The sequence below is a fragment of the Calypte anna genome, chromosome 2, assembly GCF_003957555.1.
Source record: "Calypte anna isolate BGI_N300 chromosome 2, bCalAnn1_v1.p, whole genome shotgun sequence".
Lineage (NCBI taxonomy): Eukaryota > Metazoa > Chordata > Aves > Apodiformes > Trochilidae > Calypte > Calypte anna.
In genome coordinates, this window is record NC_044245.1 from 62,473,799 (window position 1) to 62,497,847 (window position 24,049).

Sequence of the window (24,049 nt, forward strand, 5' to 3'; positions counted from 1 at the left end):
CATGCCACATGGACTGCAGGCTCATGGCCTCCCTTCTACCTTATAAAGAAGAAGGTGCCAGAAGCCATTGTTTGTCTTGCCTGTAGAGAAATGGGGTTGCAGTTTTCAATGTGTCCTTTAAAGCGGAGAAATGCCCTTTAATCAGAGAAGTGTGTCTCTTTAAATATTTCTTTTTCTTTGTGTAAACCTAAAAAAAGAGAAGCATAGATTTCAGGTATGTTTTTTCTTGATGTAGGATATGTCGCAGGCACTGGTAGATTTCTTTTTTAATTTTAAATTCCTTCCAGATGCATTATTTCATAAATAAAACCAAGTCTTGAAGTATGTCCTATAGCCTGGGGTAGTTTACGGGCAGAATTAAATTAGGTTCGTATTTGATTGTAATATTCTTGTTTCTACCAGTTTAATAGCACCACCCCACCCACCCAGCTCCTTCCAAACAAAACCAGAACCAAACATCCTTAAAAGTATCGTGTTGAAACACCAGAACAATATAATTTCAATTAACACTGCTAAGAGGTATAATGATAATGGGCTCATATGCAGAAAACCATCGCATAAATGTCTTTGTTTGCTTAATAGCAATTTTGGATGGAGATGTAATGGGAGTAAGGAGCTTCTTTCAACCTGTATTATTTAATCAGTTCCCTTTGGTGATGTTGTCTTTTGACAGGCTGACAAACACATCTTGTGCTGTAATGTCATTCGTGCTTGGGTTCCATAGTAATGATGTATATCTACATATAAAAGCACTCATCTAGTCATTTATGAAGACTGTACAAGCTATTTGCTAACAGTTTTTGGCATAACAGTATTGCTTTATGCATATGCTCTGTTATGTGCTACAATCAACCTAATGTCCAGTGGCTTGTCATCTGAAAAGCCCACATACCGCTAATTACCATCCTGGTGACAACACAGAACATCATGTGATATAAACAACGACTGTTTCATGCTGTGTTTCATTTATTTTTTTATTTTTTATTTAGAGACAGAAAACTCTCCTGGTGTTGCATTACTGAATGAGATCAAAATAGCATTTTTTGATGACAGGTATCCTTCAAACGTGAGCAGGGAATAGGTATCTCTCTTATCCCAGAGAAAAATGTTTTATTTTGTTTTTTAAATTATGTTACTACTGTGAAAACCTAGTCCTTTAGTCTCTAAGACAACCGTGGCATGGAAATAGGTCCTATTTTCGAGGCATGTTGTCTGTTTAATATGTAATGTGATACCTTGTCATGCTGTGACAATGTGACAGATGGCATTTGCACTATAAAACTAAATTATCTTTTGTGCATAGCTGTACAACAGCTAAATACAGTAACTCTGTACAGTGTGCTGATTAATGCACGCTGCAGATGTTTTAGGGGCACTGGTATGTTTAAACTTTGCATCAAATGATTAATGGCTTTATTTAACGTGTCTACCAAGATTTTGGTAGTTGTTTCAGCACGTAATCTAATGTGTAAGGACATTGTTGGTAGAAGATAAATTTGGGGCTACAGACGACAGGATGTGAATTTATATTGTGTTGCAGCTATTTGTCTATTACTTCTGAAAAATGGGTGATACTTTTCAAGTAAACTTTTGTGTAAAGTTACAGCTCATAACCGCTAAGTCCTGCAATTCTTAGGTGCAGGTAAAAAAAGATGTGTAGGGGAGCTGTCGGTTTATTTTTATGTCTATTTTAATAAGAGTAATTCAAGGGCCAGAATAAATACTTTTAAGAGCTGAAGTTAGTAACTTTTGTCCCCTCTGTATTTTAGGTATAGGACCCATTTTGGTGATCTTTCACGGTGTGGTTGTACTCAAGAGTTTGTCCATGTTCGGGTGGCACAGCCCTGTCAGACTGTGATGTGGAATGGTTAACCACCTAGCTTTCTAATACTTGTGGCATCTCTCCTAAATGGGACAGTGCCAAAAGAAGAAAATCACTATTGTTTTTGTGTGTTTCAAATAAAGCTTTTCTGTACAACTCCTAAGACTGCCAGCTGAAGTTGGGATGGGCATGTTAACTCTATAAGTGAACAAAGCTTTACCTCTGTGCCAGTGTTACCACAATAAATGCTATTTCATGTCATAAATAACACCATCTTCCTGGTGCCCAAAGAATGCTGCTTCGAGTAAATCCACTCTTTTAGCTTCTTGTAACTTGTGTTTGGTTTTTTGCCAATTGCCCTGGAAACTGGTCCTCTGTAGCAGCCTGGAGAGTTCAGCTTGAAGGGATCAGGGAGGAATGCAAGGACAGGAGTGCTGGGAGGAGACAAACCCAGTATTTGTTGGCAGTGGGAAGTAGGTGGTTAAGAAGCACTTGGGACCTGAATTATGTATTTTACATGTAGCTGAGATATGTAGTGTGGCTCCCCTGCCCTGAACTCTGTGGACTGGCTGTTAGTTGATGTTAATCCCATATAGAAAGGTGCATATATGGTCTTGTTGAAATCTTTCTTATTTAGGTCAGTTCTGGTATCTGGCTTGTGTTTGTGTGGTGGTGACTGATGGTTTTTCTACTGTGATGGCTTTGTGAGTTGACTCTGAGTGTGAAATACAACTGAACGTGTTTCTTTTTTAAGCAGTCTCAGGACTGGGAAATAGCAAACTAAAATAGGTGTTGCTGTCTTCTTGTAAGAACACTGAAATGTTCATGCTCAGATGAGTTTCTGACGTTAGAATAAGTGATGTAGAAATACTGTTTTGGAAACATTGTGAAAGTTCCTTTACCCAGCCTCTTTGTTCAACTAACCACATGATACTGAGATTTGTTCAGATGCTCCCCTTTGGTTTCCTGCTTATTCAGGAACTTTAATAATGAAGAACATAACAGTAATTGTAATCTCATCTGTTCTTAAAACCAGCTAACTAACCCCAAACCCTCTCTTGCATTTTTTCCATCTTCGATTATGTTGCTGCTTTCTGCTTCTCTTTTTCAGCCTATGTATTTATGATTCTATGGTTTTCTATTGTATGGTTCATACCCAGGTACTGTGATTTTGCATCATGTGTTCAAGTGCTCCTAAGATCTGCCCTGCTTGTCAGCCCTCTCTCCAGGTGGCAGAGATGGGTTAGATTGTGGCTTGAGAATAGAGTTGCAGATTGTGTGTGTCTATCACAAAAAATTGAAAAGTTAGCAAATCTGTACTAATAGAAATTAAGCCCTGCCTGCACTGGAATAGTAAGTCTTACTTGCTAGACTATTACGAGGTAGGCTCATTTTAGCGGCTGTAACTGTTCTTTACACACACAGTTTTTCCTGAAAGAGACATGGCCATTGGTGGGGAAAGCTCAGCAAAACCTCCTCTCAGTTAACAACTGAGAGTCAAAGGGTACGGTGAGATGCAGTGGAAAGAAGTGGGAGCATGCTCCACAAATGTTGTAAACCCATGATATCCATATTCTATCTGGATCGCCCTAGAGGGTATGGTTCATCTCATTGCAGAGCCCTTCCTGCATGTGAAAAACCAAACTTGTAGTCACAGATTTGAAAACATTCAGGGCATGGAAGCAAATAAAAAGGAGGTGATAGAAGCCTCTTTAATAATGACTGGGGTGCAGAAGGCAGAAAGGATTTTTCTGCATGCCTCAGCTTGTACCATAGTGATGTAATATTCATATTTGCTGGGATTTTTTCTCTTTTTAAGCAGCATTTAACTAAAATTGCAGTTTGCTATCACAGGTCACTCAGATGTTTCAGTTTTAAGCTGCTCTTTCTAATTACTAAGAATTAGTGAGTGGCTTTTCTCCTAAAGTATCTGGTCTTGATCAGTTAAGAGTCAGGACGATGTATTTAAGGGACCAGAGATGATGTTTGATATGTGGGTTTCTGAATTTCTGACCTAATTAAAAAATTTCTTATTAGTGACTTTCTCAGTTTTAAAGCAGTGCTTATTCAGTGACTTTGAGCTATTCAGTCTTTCAGTTACTTTTAAACTTTGGCAGCAAATATGCACTGCTTCACTGTATATATGAATTATTATTTCACATAAGTAATTTTAATATATTAAATCCTACACTGATTTATAATACAAGCTACTTTACTTTCAGGTTTAATTTTGGTGAGGCCTTGGTTTTTTTTAAAGCATTAAAAAAAATCGAATTCGACTTGTAAACCAAACATTTTATATTACAGGAATAAAGTCTGGCTTTATCAGCCCTCATTTACTCTGCCTTAGTTATTCAGGCCTTGTTGTTGGTCATGAGTCCAGCTGCAAAGAGAAGGCAGGGAGAGCTGGAGCTGAGATGAGCCCAGTGGGCAAGGGGCAGGCAGCTGCTGCCAGCTCTCCAGCAGCTGGGAACATAACTGGTCACGGGCTTTGCCATGAGCCAGGGCTTGCTGGCGTCATGGGTTAGAGGTTGAAGGGCACTGCCATGGAAAAGCACTAGAGAAACAATATTTTCCCTTTGATTTTATTTGGCTCTTGATGGCTTGCTGCTTCCTTGACTGTTGCTGGGTGCTCTGAAGTAGCCAGGATTAGCAAAGAAAGGAGGGGTCAGCTCTTCAGACAATGCAAGAGTATTTTCTTGCTCAGTTGCTTTTCTCTCTTTTTGTGTATATATATATATATATCCACAACTGCAGTATGTAGCTTTTAAGAAACAGGAATGCTTGCTGCTTCCTGCAGCTCCAGAGAGTCAAACCCATGTGGATGTGTGTGTGCTGGACTCTGCTCATGCACTGCACCAGCAGACCCCTGCGTCCCATCAGCTGCACTGGTGCCAACTGGTTAATGAGGATGGGGGTGCCCGAGTGTCACTGGGTACAACTGCAGCATCTGCATCTCATCCTGGGGCTTACAGACCCTTTTATAACTCGTGGTTTGTGTGAGACAGAAAAGGTTTATTGCAGCAAGAGATAGCAGGAGTGGCGTTTGAAGGAAATGGTATCTGGGGGCAAGCAGAATGCATTTAATATAAAAATGATTGAGTGGCAATAAACCTTAAAACAGCCTACTTTAGCATGTGCTTTCTTTCCAGTGCATGGGAGTAGGCTGTGGACTGTAGCTGTCTGTGGTTTTCATCACTTCAGAGTGGATTTTGCAATTATGCTGGCCCAGCAAACCAGTAGAACATGACACTTATTCCCATTATTTATCAGTATCTCTCATCTGTGCTTTTATACCTCCATTTTAGGATGCTTGTTTTAATTGGTTTCAGCTGATGTTAGCTAACTTCAGTTATCAGCAATATTATTTGGTTTTGGGATGGTGCTGGTTATGATGAATAATATTTTTCTCTAGGAGACATAAATCATGCTTGTCTCACTAGTGCACTGATGGTTTGGTTGGGTGAAAGCATGAATAAAAATTGCCTACCAAGTGCATGCAAGTTGAAAGCCCAAAAGGTGATTTTCTTGACTCATATACTTTATGTTGCTGAGTTTTACATATGGCAGGTGTCCAGAACAAATATTGCTTTTGGAAGACATAATCAAATTCTGCCATGAGAGTTAAGTTACTGAGTATCAGGCCTCTGATGGTATGCCTGATTTAGGCTTCTCTGGAGTTCAAAAATTATATGTTTTATCAGCAGTAGTCTCATGGAAAAATGCAAAGCAAAAGTTGAAGCATTTTTAGAATAAACTTTCACACTAGGGCTCCAGCATAGAAATGTAATCTATGTGATGTCTTCTAAAAACTCACCTTCATTTCATTGAGAGTGCTTTGAAGTGTTGCTGTCACACCACAGTGTATCACTGTGTTATGTTACAAACCCTGTTGTAGTATCATGTGCTGATATTGAAATCTGTATTATTTGTTGGGTCACAGTTTGTGACCTCTTTAATGGAAAGGAAAAATAAAAAGAAATTTAATAAAAGGGAGTGAAAATGTAAATTGGGTCATTTAATGTCTCCCTGCCAATCTCAGGCTGGCTAGAAGAGACATTTTAATGCAAAAATTGCTGCTTAGTTCCAACTTTAGGGTTTTTTGGGTTCCATATTAGGAAGAAAAAAAAAGAGCTACCAGTTTATTCCATGTTCCTCACAAAAACCCCCAAACCAACCACAACAAAACCTCCTGACTTCTCCTATGTATTTAGCATTTTTAAAACAGCATACAGAAACTGCAGCATGTGGCCACCACATAGCCACTTCTGACAGCAAGTCAAGATAAATTTGGTGTATTTCAGAATGAGTAAGAACAAGCTTTGACTGGAAAAAAGAAGACAGTGGTATGATTTAGTGATATGATGCAGACTTTAGCTTAGGGTGTTTAAAAATGGGCAGTTGGAGCAATTGGATTGGAATCAGAAGTACTGAAAAGTTCAGAGCCCACTAGCAGATGGATGTGTCACACTCGGTCATAGTGCCCAAGCAACCAGAGAGTAAATGGCCTTGTGGGGAGGGAGGGTGGGTTTGGCTGTGGCTGAGGCACCAGAACTTAGGGCAGGCAGCTTGCTGGAGGAGATTTCTTGCTCTGCCTTCAGTGTCTCTTTGAAGCTGAGCTTGGTCGAATGCTTGGTTATGCAATGAGTAAGGGCACTGATGGTCCTAGATGGTGATTTTCCTGAAAACAGAGGACTGAAATGATGTAGTGCTAATATACTACTGGTAGTAACTTCTGAACTCCTGTTAGTAAACATTTTTGCTTTAGTACTCTTAAAATTTGCTGGCCATCTTATCTTGGAAGGGGTTACCCCCTTCCCTGTTTTCTACGGTGCAGTTAAAAAAAAGGGGGGACTGAAATGACTGAGGGGAGTCCTACCAGTGTTTTGCTGAGGAAATAAAGCTGAGAAGCAGAAATTTCTTATGCCATTTCAAAAGTATTTTGGTGGAGAAATGGGAAAGCATCCTCCTGGATAAATTTGCAGCTCCTCTGGTAATAAACTCTTAAACACCAACTAAATAGTGAGCTGATAAAATTCTTTGTAATTTCCTCTCTCTCAACCCAAAGCCTTCTGAAGGATATGTTACTAATGTAATTCTTCCTTAAGTCTGAGTGGCATCACTGTCTCCTGTTGTTTGCAAGAGTAAAATTATATTACTCGTTTGAGTAGAAAATGCAAAAATTTGCTAAACTTTATGATTGTACAGGACCCAGTGCTGTCTTCCATCTGTGTGACACTATTTGCTATAGTATTCCATCAGGAGAGAAGAGGCACAAAAGGGAAGGCAGGTGTGGCAGACTTTTCCCCTGCCTTGTGTGCCTTTACTGGCATTCTGCAGTTTCTGTAGTTGAGTGACATTTGGCTAGAAGAATCTGAGTTGAAGCACAGGTATTAGATGTCCACCCCTAAAGGTTTTAGGCTTTTTTTGGTAAAGGATTATAAATTGCAATTGTTGGAGGCAACAGAACGAAGAGCAAGATGACAACAAATTGACTGAATGGTAGCTTAATTTTATATTGATCTCCAAAAACATAAAAGACTTTCATTTATGCCAATCAACAGGTGTTCTGTAAAACAGTTCTAAGCTGTGTCCCTTTATGAATAAGAGATGTATGAGATTATAAATAAGACTGCAAACACCCATAGAGTAGTTATTTGAGATTGGGGGTTGACTGAATTGGAAACAGAATCAGGCAGGTTCTTGTTGGATGCTTCCATGCAAAATAGATGTTATCAGCCTATCTCTTTGCAAGGTGGTTGCTTTGGGCATCATCTCTCTACTGTTGGTGTTATGAATGAATTTTTGTAAAATCCTTTTGGCACTGGTGATGCAGGTTTTGAATATTGTGTATTACTTTGTCACGTTTGCAGGACTTCTCACTAATGGCCAATCTAAAGGATTAGGACCAGGATCAGAACAGCTTGAGAATGAGAAGGATGATGCATCCCAAGTGTCCTCAACGAGCAACGATGTTGGTTCTTCGGATTTTGAAGAAGGGCCCTCGAGGAAAAGGTCAGTAGTGCATTATGATTAAAGTACAGCTTTACTGCTTTGTGCTTTTTGTGCTATCAGATTGTAATTATGCTATCAGCAGAGTATGGCTGCACATAGTGCTCTACCGTAAGCAGATTTTCCAGTGTGGAGTCCTTCTACTGACAGTGAGGATATAGTAAACTTTACACAATCCATTGGTGTTGGTGTTTCTTATTGTTGTTTTGGAAAGCATGGAAAAACAATTGCTGTTTTGTAGTAGAGGTTGATTGCTAAGTTAAATGGACTCTCCCCTCCTGCCTTCCTTCCTTCTCTCCTGGCTTTGGCTTCTCAGGGACATATCAGTATGTATGTATGTGTAGTTTCAAATGAAGCATCACTAAAGTAATCAGTGTTAATGTTATTTTTAACTATCTGTGAGTGAAACCATGTAAGGTTAAAAAAAAACAAAAAAACCCCATGCTAACATGCTTCTAGTAGAGAAAGTGTATATTAAGGCACTGTGATGGTTCTTGGTTGCAAAGGACTGTTTTTTGATACTGATGTGGCAAGATGCAGCATCTTTACTGTTAAACAGCTATGAGTTCTTAGCCTGAATGACCAAAATATGGGTTAAAATCATAGGACTCGAGCCAAACTATTATACAAAATATGCTAAGAATGCAGGAGGCTGGGTGTTGTCCTCTGTATGAAGTAAGAATCAAAACAGGCTGGCTGAAAAATGCTGTTTAAAAGAAAGAAATGGAACATGCTTTCTCAGCTTTTTTCCTACACACTTCTTGCATCCTAGGCCCAAACCAAAATGAACCATGAACTGAAGTTCTCTTTCAAACAAAAGAAGTATTCTTATTTTCTGTGTGACCCTATGATTCCCCTGAGAAGTCTGATGGGGTGAGGAGGGTGTTTCTTTGCAGGACACTTTGTTCCTGGATCCCTCACTACTGGTCCTCACAACCTGTTCTACCCTCCAAGAAACAAACTCTTAAGTCTAGTTAGCTCCTCTGGTATCAGAATAAAATTTGTAATATCTTCTGTTCTGGTAGAGGGTTTGTAAGGCTTACTGCATCATACTGGTGGTTAGAGGAAAAATATTTGCGTGTTTAATTTTGGCTTGATGAAATACAACAGAGGCTTTCTGCATAGAAATTTAGGTGATACCTGCTGTAGGTATGATCCTTGGAGACAGTGGTCATCACTTCACAGTGTTTTAACTGTTGCTTACATGTTACCCTAAGGAATTTTTGCTGCCCGCTGCACTTGCTTTGTCCCCTCATTCCAGAGTGATGCTCACACAGCTGCTTATAGGGACATTCTGTGAGTAGATTCAAGGAGCTGATTTGGATTTTAAAAAAATAGTGAGAGGAAGATGGATTGAGACTTTTTGCCAGTGCTCTCTAATTTTAACCTTGGTGAAGGCTTCTCTGTTCTGATCTTCCTGCTGCTGGTGCAGCTTCAGGAATGAGTGAGATTGCTACATCACTGTCCCAAGAAATGGCATTTCAGAATTTTAGGCAAAATTTTTTTGGAGGAAACAAGACAGGAGCAAATAGGCTTAAGTTGCACCAGAGAAGGTTTAGACTGGATATTAGGTAAAAATTTCTTCAATGAAAGGATTGTTAAGCATTGGAACATGCTGGTTGAGTCACCATCCCTGGAGGTATTTAAAAGATGTAAATGTGATGCTTAAAGACATGGTTTAGTTGTGGACTTGGCAGTGCTAGGCTAATGGTTGGACTTGGTGATCTCAAAGGTCTTTTCCAAGCAACACAATTCTATGATTCTGTGAATATTTCCTAGTTTTTGGCTGTGGGAGCTCAGACACTTGACAAACAACTGAGTGGTTCAGGCCCAATAGTAGGGAACTTTGTGCCTCTTGTAGTTTTTGGATTAAAACCCCCCCAAAAGAGAAACTATGATGAAAATATCTTTTTGTTTTTCTTGGAAGACAAGCCATCATTTCCGTTCTTCATGCATGTTGAACTGTTGACATACTATTACATTTGTTGCTGCAGTTGCCTTTAAGGCAACACAGACTTCTGTTTACTTTTTTTCCTCCTCCAGTCTCCTCTCTGCAGAAGGACCTCATAGGGGCTCGTTCTCTCAAGGTGTATTGCAGCATGTTGAGTGTTTTGATGTCTTCCTCTTGCTTCCTTTTAGATTGTTTTGTTTAGTTGAATATGTAATACTTCCTCAATCTACGTTGTCTTGGGATCCAACAAATTGTTGTGCCAGGAGTGTTGGGGGAACAAAGAATGTGCAGAAGGATGAGGAGGGGCCGTGGGACAGAAGCAGGATCTGTGGGTTCACTGCCTCAGCTCATCAAGTTGTGGGGAGTTGTGCCTTCCTTGTCTTCCCTTGAACTTCCTCAAAATTAAAGGTTTCAATTGTCTGTTCAGCTGTGTGTACAGCTTCTGGCACCTTTATACTAATGAACATCCAAACACTAGCTTTAGCGTGTACTTTGTGCAGCTTTTTTGCCTCTCTGAACAGAGAATTTGTTTTCTGCTAATACTGTGGTGTATAGCTGATGGTATATGCAGTGAAATGATTTTAAGGATTGGTACCCTTAGGGAAGCATACATGTTTGAAACTTATTCTGTATAATACAGTGAGTTTTGAGTACCAGGTTTCCCCTGGTGTTTGAACTGTGGATATGTGTAATGTATATAGTGGTTTTATGAGTTTTGGGGGTTGGCATTTTTTTGGTGTATGACAGGAATAGTTCTTTTGGAAACTTGGAACCTTGTATCTTTTAGAGGAACAGATCCCTTGTATTTCACACCAGTGATAGAAACATTGGAGCCCCTTTTATAGGAGGGACATGGACGTGCAGGCGCATGTCCAGAGAAGGGCCATGAGGATGACCAGAGGTCTGGAGCATCTCTGCTATGAAGGGAGACAGAGAGGTGGGGTTATTCAGTCTGGAGAGGAGAAGGCTCCGAGGAGACCTCATTGTAGCCTTCCAGTATCTGAAGGGGGCCTACAAGAAAGCTGGTGAGGGACTTTTTAGGATTTCAGGTAGTGATAGGACTAGGGGGAATGGTTTCAAACTAGCGGAGGGCAGATTTAGATTAGATGTTAGGAAGAAGTTCTTCACCATAAGTGGTAAAATACTGGAACAGGTTGCCCAGAAGGTGATGGAAGCCCCATCATTCCTAGAAGTTTTTAAGGCCAGGGTGGACAGGGCGCTGAGCAACCTGATCTAGTTGGAGGTATCCCTGCCCATGACAGGGGGGTTGGAACTACATGATCTTAGAAGTCCCTTCCAACCCTGAAAATTCTATGATTCTATGAAGCAAGGAGAGCACTAAGCAAATAAGCACAGTTAAATAAAGGAGGCAGGCTGCTGCTGTGGAAGCAGCCTACTGCCAGTTTCTCCTTTCCTCCTCTTCCCAGCTGTTGTGTCTGGCAGTCTTCTGGTCTGCAAGTTGGTCGGTTCAGTGGACTGATTTGGCAGCACTTCTCCCCCTGATAGATCTGGTCAAAATATAGAAATGGAATAGGGAGATAGATACGTGTGTTTATGCAGAATTTGTGGTTTTAATTTGCATTTATAGTTGATCCAAACTCTTCCAGTGTCAGAGTTTATTTGCACTAGAGCCTGGATGAATAGCAAGTGCCAGTTCTAGTAGTAAGCTGCGTGGCAGGTGAGTTTGCCAGCAGTTAGCATTACCTTGTGGTCTCACTGTGCCAGCCACCTCTGATGTAGATTTTCCTTGGGTCAAAACTAGGCAGTGAATGCTCTGAATGAGTTACTGGTCAGAGAACTCAGTTGTAGATATGTAGATTCTGACAAGCGTCTGGGGTGGGGGAGGTAAATCCTTACCAGCCTGCCTGCTGACCAGTAAAGGGATTACTGCTGAGTGTTCCATGTTTCACACGTTCATGCCAAGATGCATAACACAACAGTAGAATTCCCAACCAAGCCCTGCTTCAAATTTAAAACTTTGCTTTTTTTTTTTTTTTTTTTTTACTTTTTTTCTTTCTTTTTTTTTTTTTTTTTTTTTTTTTTCTTTCTTTCCTTCTTTCCAGTTTCAATCCCTTTCAATCCACATAACTTGCGAACTTGAGTGAAGAGCCATACATGCCTTAAAGAGAGCATTGTGATGGGAGGACAGAGATGGCTCTTCTGGTGAAAGTATGCTGACTGAGTATAGTGCTACAGATTTTGTTCAGAAATTCTCTTCAATGCTTTGGACCAGGCTTTTGAACACTGTAGCCCAGTGCTGTTGGGCTTCAAATGGCTCTAGCTAGACTTTGTGGGTACTTTGTCAGTAATGAACACTTTTGCTCTCTGGGACTTGTTTGCAGCCAATGGGGAAAGTCCATCTTTTTCATTTAATTTTGAGTGTAAGGTTTTAGATTGCAACAGAAACCATGTTTCTGCATACTGAAAATGTGCAACCTGCCATTTTGTGGTGCTGCACATTGCAGCTTGGTGGTTGTATGAATATAGTACATGCACGGCTTTGTAGGTGCAAAGTCTCCAGATCAGTCAAGAAATTGTAAGCCCTACTTACACAGTAAATGGGGTTTAAGGAAGGTTGGCAGTGGCAACAGCAGCAAGATCAGGACTTATAAATACTTAGATGTGTTTGATTTTCCACTTAAAGAAGGGGCAATACTTGCAGTAGTCTGAGCTGTGTCTATTGCAAGTAACCAGATATGCAGGGATGGGGGGGGGAAGGACAGGGTTGATCCTGAGTAGTAAATGCTGTTTTCAGCCTGCATTACTGTAATATTTGGCAAAAGCTAAGGATTCAAATGTTACACTGAATCTGTTGTGCAATGGGTTGCTGTCTAGCTGCCATGTGAGAGCTAGTTAGTTAAATGGTTTTGAAAGACATAAACATTGGTATACAGGCTTGATAAGCTATCAGGTTGGATGGTCTTCACTGAGTGAATACCATGCCTTTTAAAAAATCCATAAAAGAGGTGATTGCTGAAGGAGGAGAGGCCTATAACTTCAGTGTAGCTGCCTCTTCTTGGTATGAATCTCCAATTTCCAGCTGGGACACTGCTGAGAAGGTCAATAGGTAACTGGCCAAAGGTGTTTAAGTCACCGTGCTGGATGCTTGTACATTTTTATGGATAACTCTTAAGACTTTAACCACTGGCAATTAATAACAGTGTGCACAGACAGCTCTATGCTTTCTAGCAACAGTTGCTCACCTTGCCCAAGAAGAAATATGTTCAGAGCAGGCTCAGTGTGACAGTGCCTTCATCTTTGGTGATAGCAGGCTATTGATTGCTTCCTGTTACTAATCAGGTGGCTACTTATTAAGATGGGGCCTTCCCAGAAATGCACACAAGGAATTGCCAAATGCACAAATGGATTTATCTTTTATTGTAGAGCTCTGTTTAACAGAAGGCTGTGAGAAGCAGAAGGAGGTTGACTGTTGAAAATAGTCATTAAGCTTTAAATTTAGGGTTGGTTTTTTTTACTTAATATCAGGTTATTTTCTCCACTCAGGGTGACAAAGAGGTTTGTTTCATTTAGAATAAAAATAGAGCAGAAGAAATTTTGCCCCATTGCAGAGGTGGCAGAGAGGACGTGTGTCATCCCTTGGGCTGAGTGTGCGCAGTGCACAGGAGAAGATGCTCATCCAGTCCTGCTACAGGGAATGGTTCTGGCAGCAGAAGGAAAGAACAACCCACTGGGGAGCAGTAGTGTTTTAAGCTGCCACAGCTAGATTGGCTAGAACTGGCTTATTAGGAATCTTCTAAGGCCTTTAATTAATACAGCAGCTTTCTGCTAATGGCCTCAATCATGTGACAATCAGAAGTGTGGTTGTGTGCTACAGCAAGGCCAACCCGTGGGATGTGCTGCTGCCCCTTGGTTAATGCTGTCTTCCTGCTGCCTGCTCCATCTTCCCGTTTGTCTTTTTCTTAAAAAATATATTTTAGATGCCAGTTTTACTCCTTGAACTGTTTCACTGTGGAGTGAGATGAGTATCAAGATCTGTCAATGGAAAAGGTGTCAGTATGTGGCCAAGGAAGGGGAGGTGAGTCAGTGCTCTCCTTTGGCTGCTGTCTGCACAGCTGGCAGCCTGGCTGGCAAAACCATATTGCACACTCAGCACAAAAAAAAAAAGCCAGTCAAGGCTAGGCAAGCTTCTCTGTGTTAGGCAAGCTGCTAATTTAAGCGTTTTCTTTTAATAATATATCATTTTTAACTTGAGCTGCAAAAGACTGCCTTGCAGCCGAGCTGTCAAAAGATTGAGGTGGATTTGGGTTGGCTTTTTTTTCCTTTTTCTTTTACGTCACATTGTTTTTCTAGTTAATAATGAACAGTCCCTTTAGCACTAGACCTAGCACTTTCTATGCAGGGCACAAAACAAGGTCAGTCCCCTTCCCACATATGTAAGTTTGTGAGGGATTTCTGCTTGGTGCCATAGGTGATGGGTAGAGCAGTGTATTATGACTCAGGTGTAAAAGTGGGAGACTGCTCATCATTTTGATGTGTTTTTGCCAAATCTTTTCAGTGAATAGTGTTTTCATTAATTGAAACACTACATGATGTATTTGTGTTCAGCTGTTGCCTGCTACAACACAGTATAATCCCAGTTATCAACCAGGTGTCTTTTTTTTTTTCTCATTTCAGTAGGCTATGCAAATCTGCACTAGCTATATGTTTATGATGAACTACATTGATCCACAATAAAACCAAAATGGCAGTAAGATTTATGTATAATAATTTTCTTATTTTTTTTCCACTCCCCTCTGGAAATTGTGATATGAGCGGAATATATTTTTAGTGCACCACATTTATATTTAAATAACAAGCTGTATAAACAAAACAATAATACTCCATTGGAAAAGGTTTGCACAGGAATAGTAAAAAGACAGATTACCTTCTTTTATAATGCAAGTCAAGGAGATCATTCTGTGTAGCTTGAAAAGGAAAAAAATCAAGTGATTAATGTTTTTATAAGTATTTTCATAAGGAGCAAAACAAAAGTTTTTTACATGGATTCTTCTATCTGCCAGGCAAAAATACAATGTTCAAAAATCTGGAAACACTTTAACTTTGTGAGTAGACAGCTATGAAAACAACTTGTCTGAGTAGTGATTTCATAATTATTAAAGTATAATTTATAGCAGCTGAGAAGTGTTAAGCAATGTCCAATTCAAACTTGCTTGTCCTCACTTGCCACCCTCTCTTCAGAAGTCAGAGTTGCAGGAGGAGGTCTTCATGACCTTGAGCTTGGGCTCAGTCCCTGGGGCACCAGGGGAGTTTCCAAAGCCAGACTGGACGGGTGCAGTTGTTTCTGTTTATGGCAGACTCTATTTCAGCTGCTTTATAACCCATCCATGCTGTCATTCACTTTATTCATCTCCCCTATGTGTTTGACAGGCTGGATGCTGACTGCTTAAATACCAGGGAAAGCTTCCTCTGGACCAATGTAAGAAATAATTGATTAGGTACTGAGAGACATTTTTCCCAAGCAAATTTGTGTGTCACTATAGAAGAGGCATTTTGATCTACAGAAACCACTGTTTATATATAAGATTCTAGCTTGATGTTTGGGTTAACATGACTCTTCGCGGCATCTGATTTCTTCTGTCATATTGCACTTGGATCTGTGCTCTTGCTTGGTCTTTTCTTAACTTGATATTACAGTTCAGCTGTTGTCTGATGGCTCAGCCGAGTGCCCAGACTTCTGCCTCTGAAATATAAAGGAGAGGAGCCACCTGCCTGATTTGATCTTTTTGAGAACCTTCTTTTCTTCTTCCTTTCTGAAAATTACCTTTCTATTACTCTTCTGTCCAGAGAGTAAGGCTTTTATGGACAATCTACTTAGGTGGCATTTCAAAAAGACAGGTTGGTATTAAATCCATTTTCCATTGAGGACTGTATCTGGACAGCCAGTGAGTGTTTTTATTTCCCTGTGCTGCTGCCTGAGAAATGTTACATGTGGTGAACATTCTCAGAGATTTTGTCATGTCAGCAGGGATGGACTTGCTGCTGTGCCCATAGCTGTTTCTGGCTGTTCCAAAACCAAAGCCAGGCCATCTCATCCTGAGTTGTGGAAACATGCATAACTGAAATATGTTAAATATGTTTTGGTTTGGCTTGTTTTTGTTTTTTTTTTGCTTTGGGTTGTATTACCCTCTTGGTAAAATGTTGCATCCTCACCAAACACACATTGAGGACGTCATGTCTGCTTCATCCATGAATCAGTTTCCATGATTCTGCAGTGTGAAGGGAGTAAAAAAAAAAAAACCAACCAAAAACCAACCGAAACATTCACATGTATTACATGGTATAAATTGGTGTCTTTCCACTTACTCCTCCATTTGTAATTCCCAAAAGATGAATTTAAAATCTAAGAAAGGGATTTAAAGAAAAGGTATGTAAATGTATTTTCAAGATCATGGCAGTATCGTGATTTTCTTTTGTTAGGTTATTTAAAATTTTGATTCCTAGAAATGAGCCATCCTGGCATTTATAGAGGTCTTACTCTTTTGGAAAATAGAGATTATGAATGAGAGAACATTCAGCACCACTACATGGGTTACATGGGTAACATTTCAAAATTCAATGGAACAGATTGTTTCTTGCATAAAATTAAACTTTGAGCTTAAAAAGATGCAAACAGGTAAAAATAATTCTAGCAAGAATGAAAGTCCACGAATGGAAAAACAGAAAACTGTTCCTGAAATAGAGATGTAAAATGCTGTAGTATTTGTCAGAAAATAGTTTACTGAGATGAAATTAAGTAAAAAATTTATGAAGTAAGGCCACTCTTTAGCAGTCTTTTGAAGCATTAGGAAACAAAGGATATGGGAAAAAAGTACAGTCTGAAGATTTCTTCTTATTTTCTACTTTGTACTGGTAGTGGGCTCCTAATGTCTTAATTCAATCTAACTTTAGATGTAAGGCTGATTTGCCGGAAGAAACATTTTGTTATGGAAGGCTGGACATGATTTTAGTAGGCTGCATTACTATAGCTTTTCCAGATAAGATTTCTGAAGATCTTGCTGCTGAGTGCTGCTAAGACCTAATTTGTGTTTCAACTAATATTTAAGCAAGCTGTTATGGAAACATCTGGTTTCTTTTATACAGATAGTTAGAGGAGGTTTATCATGGGCCATTTGCATGCAGCATAATTTCTGCTATAATTTTGACCCAAGTGTTTAGTATATGTGCTGAGTTAAAAGCCAGCCCGGGTTGGAATAACATTGTCTTATGTGCTCTGTGAAGATAATGATATTAAACCTAACAGAGCACCATTCTAATATTTTAAAGTGTATTAGGGATTTTTTTTGTATTTTTTGTATGTATTTGAAGATTGTAGCTACACTGTCTGCTGGTTCGTCAAGCACTAAGCTATAGGAAATCTTATTGTGTCTTTATCCTGTGACTGCTATGTACAAAGTCTGAGTGGTAGGAATATATTCTTGACATCTCTCTTCCAAACGCCTGTGTGAGTGGTGGCTACTGCTGGATTCACCAAAGCTGACCTCAGTGCAGCTGGTAGTGTTGTTGTGGGTCAGGTCAAAGCATCTGTAATCCCAAGATGGGAGTGGGTCTCCAGACTACCCAGATGGGATGAGAGAGGTGTGGGATGGCACAAGCAGTGGTCAGAAGTAGGGCAGCCCTTGTCACCAGCACTGAAACTCTGAATTCCTCGCTCTGAACTGAATATGACAAGCATAGACCTTATTTACTGTAAATGTCTTCTCTGTAATTTTCTCAGGTCTCTTGTGTTGATACAAAAATCATAGGCACTTGATACATGTGGCCTAGTTTATGCTGGTATAACACTTTTCCTTTATTTTCTTCCATTACGGCATCCAAGTAGCACAGGATTTCCTGAGGGAAGCTAATTCTTTTTTGTTCTTAACCTGCACATTTGTATTTTACTATTTTAATGGTATGTTTATTGTTAAATAATTAGTATAGTAATGGCCATGTCATCATTATGTTTTGATTTTATGCTTTCCTTCTTTACTTTCCTCTCTTGGTATTTGTTCTTGGCTCTGCTTAAATAAACTAAAGCCTAGGGGATCATTGACCACGTGGCAGATTATGTGCAAGGATGATTTTGTTTGTTTGTTTGTTTGATTGATTTGGTTTGGTTTGGTTTTTTTCACACCTCATCCCCTTGCACCCCCCACTTACCCCTCCTTCCCTACAGTTGGATTACAGCCCGTTTCCACTAGTAGCATTCTTTTTCCAGCTTTCAGATAAATTCTCCCCTGAGTTTCATAGTGGTAGTTACTATGGAGATGACTGTCCACTCTTTCTCTTCTCCTCCCTTGCTCTCTTTCTTTCCTGGAGCTCCTGCAGATTTTATTTATCTTTTCAATAAAGTAAGTAGATTTTGTACAGACCTGGTTTCTAATATCTCTTGTATTGCAACATGTGATTTCTTTTTCACTTCCATGACAAATAGTAGATACTAATTTATGTGAATGAAAATTTTGGGGTATGAGTAGAAAGTGAGGTGAATCCCTAGTTGAAAGGGTCAATCCTAGAGCTATTATCTGATTTGAACTTTCTTCACAGTTGAATAGCTGTTCATTGCAGTCATAATTCTGCAAAATGAATTAGCTGGTAGTGTGTGTGTATGTATGCTGAGTGTCTAGGAAAGCTTTTAGAATTGATTTCTTTTAAATGGCAGCTGTTGGAAATATACATAAACATGTTCTGGTGCAAGTTAAAATTTCTCCGATGAAGAAATGAAAACTTGAGACAACACATCGTTAGCCTTTTAAGTATGTGAGAGGTTTGTTGTGGGTTGGTTTTTTTTTTCCACCTCATCATAATTTTGATAACTCTTTATGCAGCTTTATAAATTCCAGCTTTAACAGAGAAGTGTGGATGTTTGGGTAGTCTGCTGTTCTCCAACAGACAGAATACTGTATTTCTGAACCCCTTGTCTTGGGGAAGCATTTCAGTTGGTGTCAGTGGTTTGTTGAATGACTTGAAATTTGCTTTCCAACCAAGAAATTCTAGTACAACTACCTGGCTGAGGTGACATCCCACCCAGAAAGCTGATGTTGCCACTCTGCTGTTACCATGAATGCATGTTTCTTAGGGTAGCTGCATCATCAGAAGTTTCTCCTCTTTCTTTTGAAAAATCTTCCCCTAGTTGATCATGATTTTCCATGTTGCACTATTTTCCTTTGGTCTGCTGAGTGCTGTCATCTGTACTGAGAAGTCTCTCTGTTGTACAACTGCCTAAATACCCTACCTTGGGCTGATAATGCAAATCACTTTGCCTCCTGTTGAGAGCATTGGGTTGGAATTACAGCCTCATGGCATGCTATGCATGATAAGGAAAAGTGTGCTTCCCTTGGCCTCGTTTGTGCTGGCTTGAAGAAAGGCAGATGGTTCTCTGCTAAGTTAGTAGGACTGGTCTTGGGGAGAGATGCCCTGGGCACCTCAGTGAGTGCAGCAGAGGTGGCCATGGAGAGACAAAGAGGAGGAGCATCAACTCATCTGGGTGATGGCAGGCTATCCTTGAGCAGCTCACCCCTCTTAGATTTATTCTATGAAAGCAAGTTATTTGTTTCTTTTGGTTGTTCCTCTTTCCTGGTGAGGTGAGATTCTGAAACCCTTTTATTGTGCCTTGGATTCTTCCTGGCCCTGTGACAATTTGCTCTTCAAGTTGTCAGGCAAAATGTGTATTTAAAAATAAATTATTCTAAAATTTTAATCAACTCTTTTTTTAGAAGGGAGTCTCATGTTTTTCTTTTGCATACGTCTAGTTTGCTGTGAAAGTGAGCAGCTGGGACTTTCTTGATTACTTCTATTTTTAGTGCTGTCTTCTTTACACCTGCACATTGAAAATCATGACGTTTTCTTAACAGAGACTGAGAAATCTTTGAACTCCCCCCCCCAGACTCTTAGGTCAGAAGCCTGAAAACAAGATGGCCTGCCAGTTGTGGTATTTCACTGTGCTTGGACTTTTTGTCTCATACTAGAAAAACTGACCACTATTGATTTTTCTTGAAATCTGGTTCATCCCTCCTGGTTGAGAACAAGAAGACAATCCAGGTGTGCCACAATTTCTGAGAACCTTGCTTTTATGTCTCTAGGCCTATGATATTCTCTCATTACCTGAAAATTAGGTTCCAAGTATACTTAGGTAAATCTTACCATGCGATCAAGGTTTATTTTTTATCAGTTTGATTTACTTTCTGTTATGTAGAAATCTCGTTATCAAATTTACTCTTGATACATGTGCCCCATGGTGTACCAGTTTAAGACTAGTTAGTTGCTTCCAGTTTCCAAATGGACTGCAAAATAAACTTCAAAGGTGATTCAGATGAGAAGTGGAAAAACAGGGGAGATAGCATCTGAGTAAAGGCCATGCTATTCTTACCAGGAGAATTAACTGGAGTAATTTGGAAAAAAAAACTAATGAAAAAGAAAGATTGTTTATTCCTTGAAGCTTACAGTCACAGGACCCTAGTAGAACATGAATTCAAGCATTTCTTCTTCTTTGTGGAAGGAAAATAAAACAACAGTATCTCCTAGTAGCCTAGCATATGGTTGGGAGCATGCATATTCAAATTATTGCCATATTGTATAGCCTTGCACATGACTTAATCTCTGTATCTCTCTTCCATCTTCAAACTTAATGTGCAGAGTTTCGAGGGATTTAAGATCAGAGTAATTCCTGTTTATTTTTTTGAGGAGTAAAGTAAAAATAAATTACAGTATGTGTTTGTATTCTTTATATATGTATCTGGTTTTGGATTTATGTATTTATGTCTCCACTTCCTTGTTATGATATTAAATTGACATAGATATTAACAAATAAACAAAAAAGAAATTATCTCCCTGAAGGAGGGTTTTGAGACTGCTTTATCAGCACAACTACATTCAGATCTGTTTTTAAATAATAAGGGTTTAACTCCTGGTTCCACTGAAAGGTAGTGCTTATTTTGTTATTGATTTCACTGGGTCAGACCCAGGTCTTTTCCTAAGATGTCTGCAGGCTGGAGAATGCTGTAAATTAAGTGCCCCTGGTTTTGACTGCACTTGGAGTAGACCTGCTTAATATCTTTCTGCTTTTCCAGACTGTTTAGCAAAGAGTCTTGTTTATTTTCCTTTTCAGTTATGTTATTTTTTTTTATGCTGGAGTTTTACACTGCAGAATGAGCCATCTGAAAGTGATGCCATGTACTCCCTGCCATGTGTTTCCCCAGGCTTTTACCTGGTCTTGGGTTTGCTTCCTCTGTTGAAGCTGGTCAGTGTAAAATGAAGTGTTCATTGAGTCGATGGTTGCCAATCTGGGTCTCTTACTTCTTGGGTATTTGATTATTTTAGTGGCAGAGAAAGACATCCTCTTCACCTACAGGATTGTTTGTTGAGAGCCTTTTGCCCTGAGTATGTGTTGGTGTTGAAGGTCCTCTGTTGCATCCTCTGCTCTGCTGAAGCTACAGCTTATATGCGGAATTCTTTTTCCATGGGAGTACAAAGAGTATGTGCCACTCATAGTAACAATGGAATAATCTCTCCTTTACATTTTTATTTGGTGTTGCAGGGTAATTGAATGAAAACAGCTCACATAACCTATGTTTCTTAAACATTATTTTCCTATTACTTCAGTCATAGAAACTTTCCAATATGCAACTTTACACCAAATTATGGTCATTATTTTCAGCTTCTCAGTTGCATCTTTTTGAGCACTGGTTCACCATTCTGTATTCTGAAGCTGTCCAGTTTCAGGAAATTTAAGTATTTTTTGGTGTTGTGTGCTGTCTTCACTTCAACACTTCAGATCGATTTGCTTCTCTATCAGGTTTTTACGTGCTGTTCAAAGCTCTCTGCCAGCCTGGAGATGCAGCTGTATGCTAATTTTCCAGTTTCTGCATGGCGCTGACAGGTTAGTACTTAAATATTTGGTCTGTTTGCCATGGAGGAAGGAAGTTACTGGGCTGGGATAGGGGAGAAATGCAGGGTCTGGGCCTCTTGCTGCTTCTTGTTTCTTCTCAGCTCCTGGAGAGGAACATTCTCCTGAGACAGAGCTCTGATGTTGTTAGAAATACAGCTCTGTCACATCATTATTTCTAATTTTTAACATGAAAGAGGCAAGTTAAAAGGGAATTTCTTAGAAGTTCCTGTTACTCTGTCTTCTAAAAGGAAATGTGAGTTTAATCTTCATATACCACATCTTCATGTAACAATTTTTGGGCTGAAGTAGGGTTTGACGTGAGGTCAGACAGCAGCATTTCTGTATCTGGGCAGATTTCCAGACCCTGATACTGTCCAAGTGTTCTGATCTGTCCTCTGGACATGCTTGTTCCCAAGGCTCTTCTCACTGCTCAGAGGCACATCTTTTAGAACTTGACATTCTCAACTTCAAGAAGGTTTTGTTGGTTTGCTTTTTTTTTTCTTTACAAAAGTGAATATCCTCTTCAGTCAGACACTTTTTTGGGGGGGATGGAAAATTATGGGAAGCTTTTTAGCAGCGTCCCTCCAGAAATAAAATTAATTTTTCTACTAGTAAGTAGTAGTGCAAAGGTAGAGTTGATGAAGAGATTTGTTTCCCCACATGCCCCTTCAATATTGTAGTGCTTACTGTAGATATCAAGAAGGCAGGACTTGGAGGGCTTGCGCTGAAGATGTAGGGCAGTGTTATTCATGGTCCCAAATAGTATGTAGGAAGCAGAAAGTCTTTTTTGGTATTCTTGGATGTTTTCCCCTTAATAATAATTAATAAGGGTAGCAGAATTTGTCTTGCTTTTCCACTCAGGTTCTTGTTTTTAATGGTACAAAGAATGTGTTGTTTTTCTGAGGTAACCACTTCTAAGGGTTTTCTGTAGTTTTACATGAAAAACACTGTACCCCTCTATAGTCTTTAAAACAGAAATCAATTTTCTGTTTGTGTTCCTTGCTGTACTACTTCACTAATCACTAAACAGTCCAAGATGCATTAATTAGTTGTTGATTTTCTGCTTTGTTTTCTTCCCTGTTTGTTCCTTGCTCTGCTGCTTCTTTGGACCATCCCAACCTTTTCTGTCGAAGTGTTTTTCTGCTAGGTTTTATTCACCAGAATCTGCATGGTTTCCCAGTATGAGCTTTAATGAAAACAAATGTTTACGGCATTTCCTGAGTTTTAGGTGAGCTGCTACCTTTAATTATGAAGAGCTTGGAGGTGGAGGAGGAAACCACTGGTCTCATTTGCCTTATTGGCAACAAAGGGTCTTGGGATTATTTGAGCTCAGTTCATTCAGCTCTCTCTGCTTTACAGACGAGACTTTCTGAGCATCTGAATACAGTTTATTCTATCAATTAAAAAAGAACAAAACAAAACCTGTCTCTTACATTGCTTAAATACCTATTAAGCCCATGAACTGAATACTAATTTAGGTGGCTCTGTATAATGAGCTCTAAATTTCTGAGTCATGTCGTCCATGAAACCTTTTAACGAGGACGTGGAAAACCCCACAAAAAAACCTAATGTCAGTCTCAGTTCCTTAATTATTTTAATGAGTGTAAAAATGAAAAGCTCCAAAGCATTGTGTCGCAGTGGTTATTTTCCTGATTGAATATCAGAGGGAGGATTTATGAAGATTTTCAGCTATATTGCTGGGGTGGATGAAACATCATGTATGAAGGTCTGGCAGTGCTTGACGCCAGCAGCACACCTCATCAGCTGACAAGCTCTGGAGAGTTCTCCTATGGGATAAGATGGCTTTTTGTGTTGTTTTTTTTTTCTTACCCTTTTTTCCCCTCTCCCCTCTTTCTATATGCGTGCTGGCACATATAAATCAGTGGTGTTTAGCTAGTGCAGAAAGGGGCAGCACAGTGCAGAGCTGCACTCTAACAGCTCATTAGATAGGCAGGGGTAGTAGCTGAGGTGCATAGGAGTCATTTACCTCTGGGTGGGTGTCACTCTGAGTTCTTGCGGATTTTAATTAGGTGATGCAGCGATGCTCGGCAGTACCTGCACTTCAAAACACGGATGTTACTTGACTGTCATTTACTCTGCCATTAACACACCCACGAATTGCTCGATTCAGCTGCACAGACCCTGTAGAAGATGCACTGATCACACAGGGACAGCTTGTACACTCTGGTCATTCCTCTGGAAAATGTTGTTGCACAACGTGGTGCAGCTTGTCTGCTGGGGAATTGCCCCTCTGTTAGGAGGGCTGTGTTATTGAGCCAGGTATTTTTTAAGGGTAGAATTCAGCATTACACAGTGATACGTGAAACACAACCTAATGCGTTTTGGCAGTGCTTTATATTTTCCTTCCTACAGGAAA

The 24,049-nt window shown here is 39.7% G+C and overlaps 1 protein-coding gene across 1 annotated transcript in view; it reads left to right on the plus strand.

The window, feature by feature from the left end:
• The window catches only part of JARID2 (jumonji and AT-rich interaction domain containing 2), a 224,889-nt gene that overhangs the window by 117,022 nt on the left and 83,818 nt on the right, over positions 1-24,049 (plus strand). The window contains 1 exon segment of the mRNA XM_030444491.1: positions 7,696-7,837. Coding sequence (XP_030300351.1) covers positions 7,696-7,837 — 142 coding nt within the window.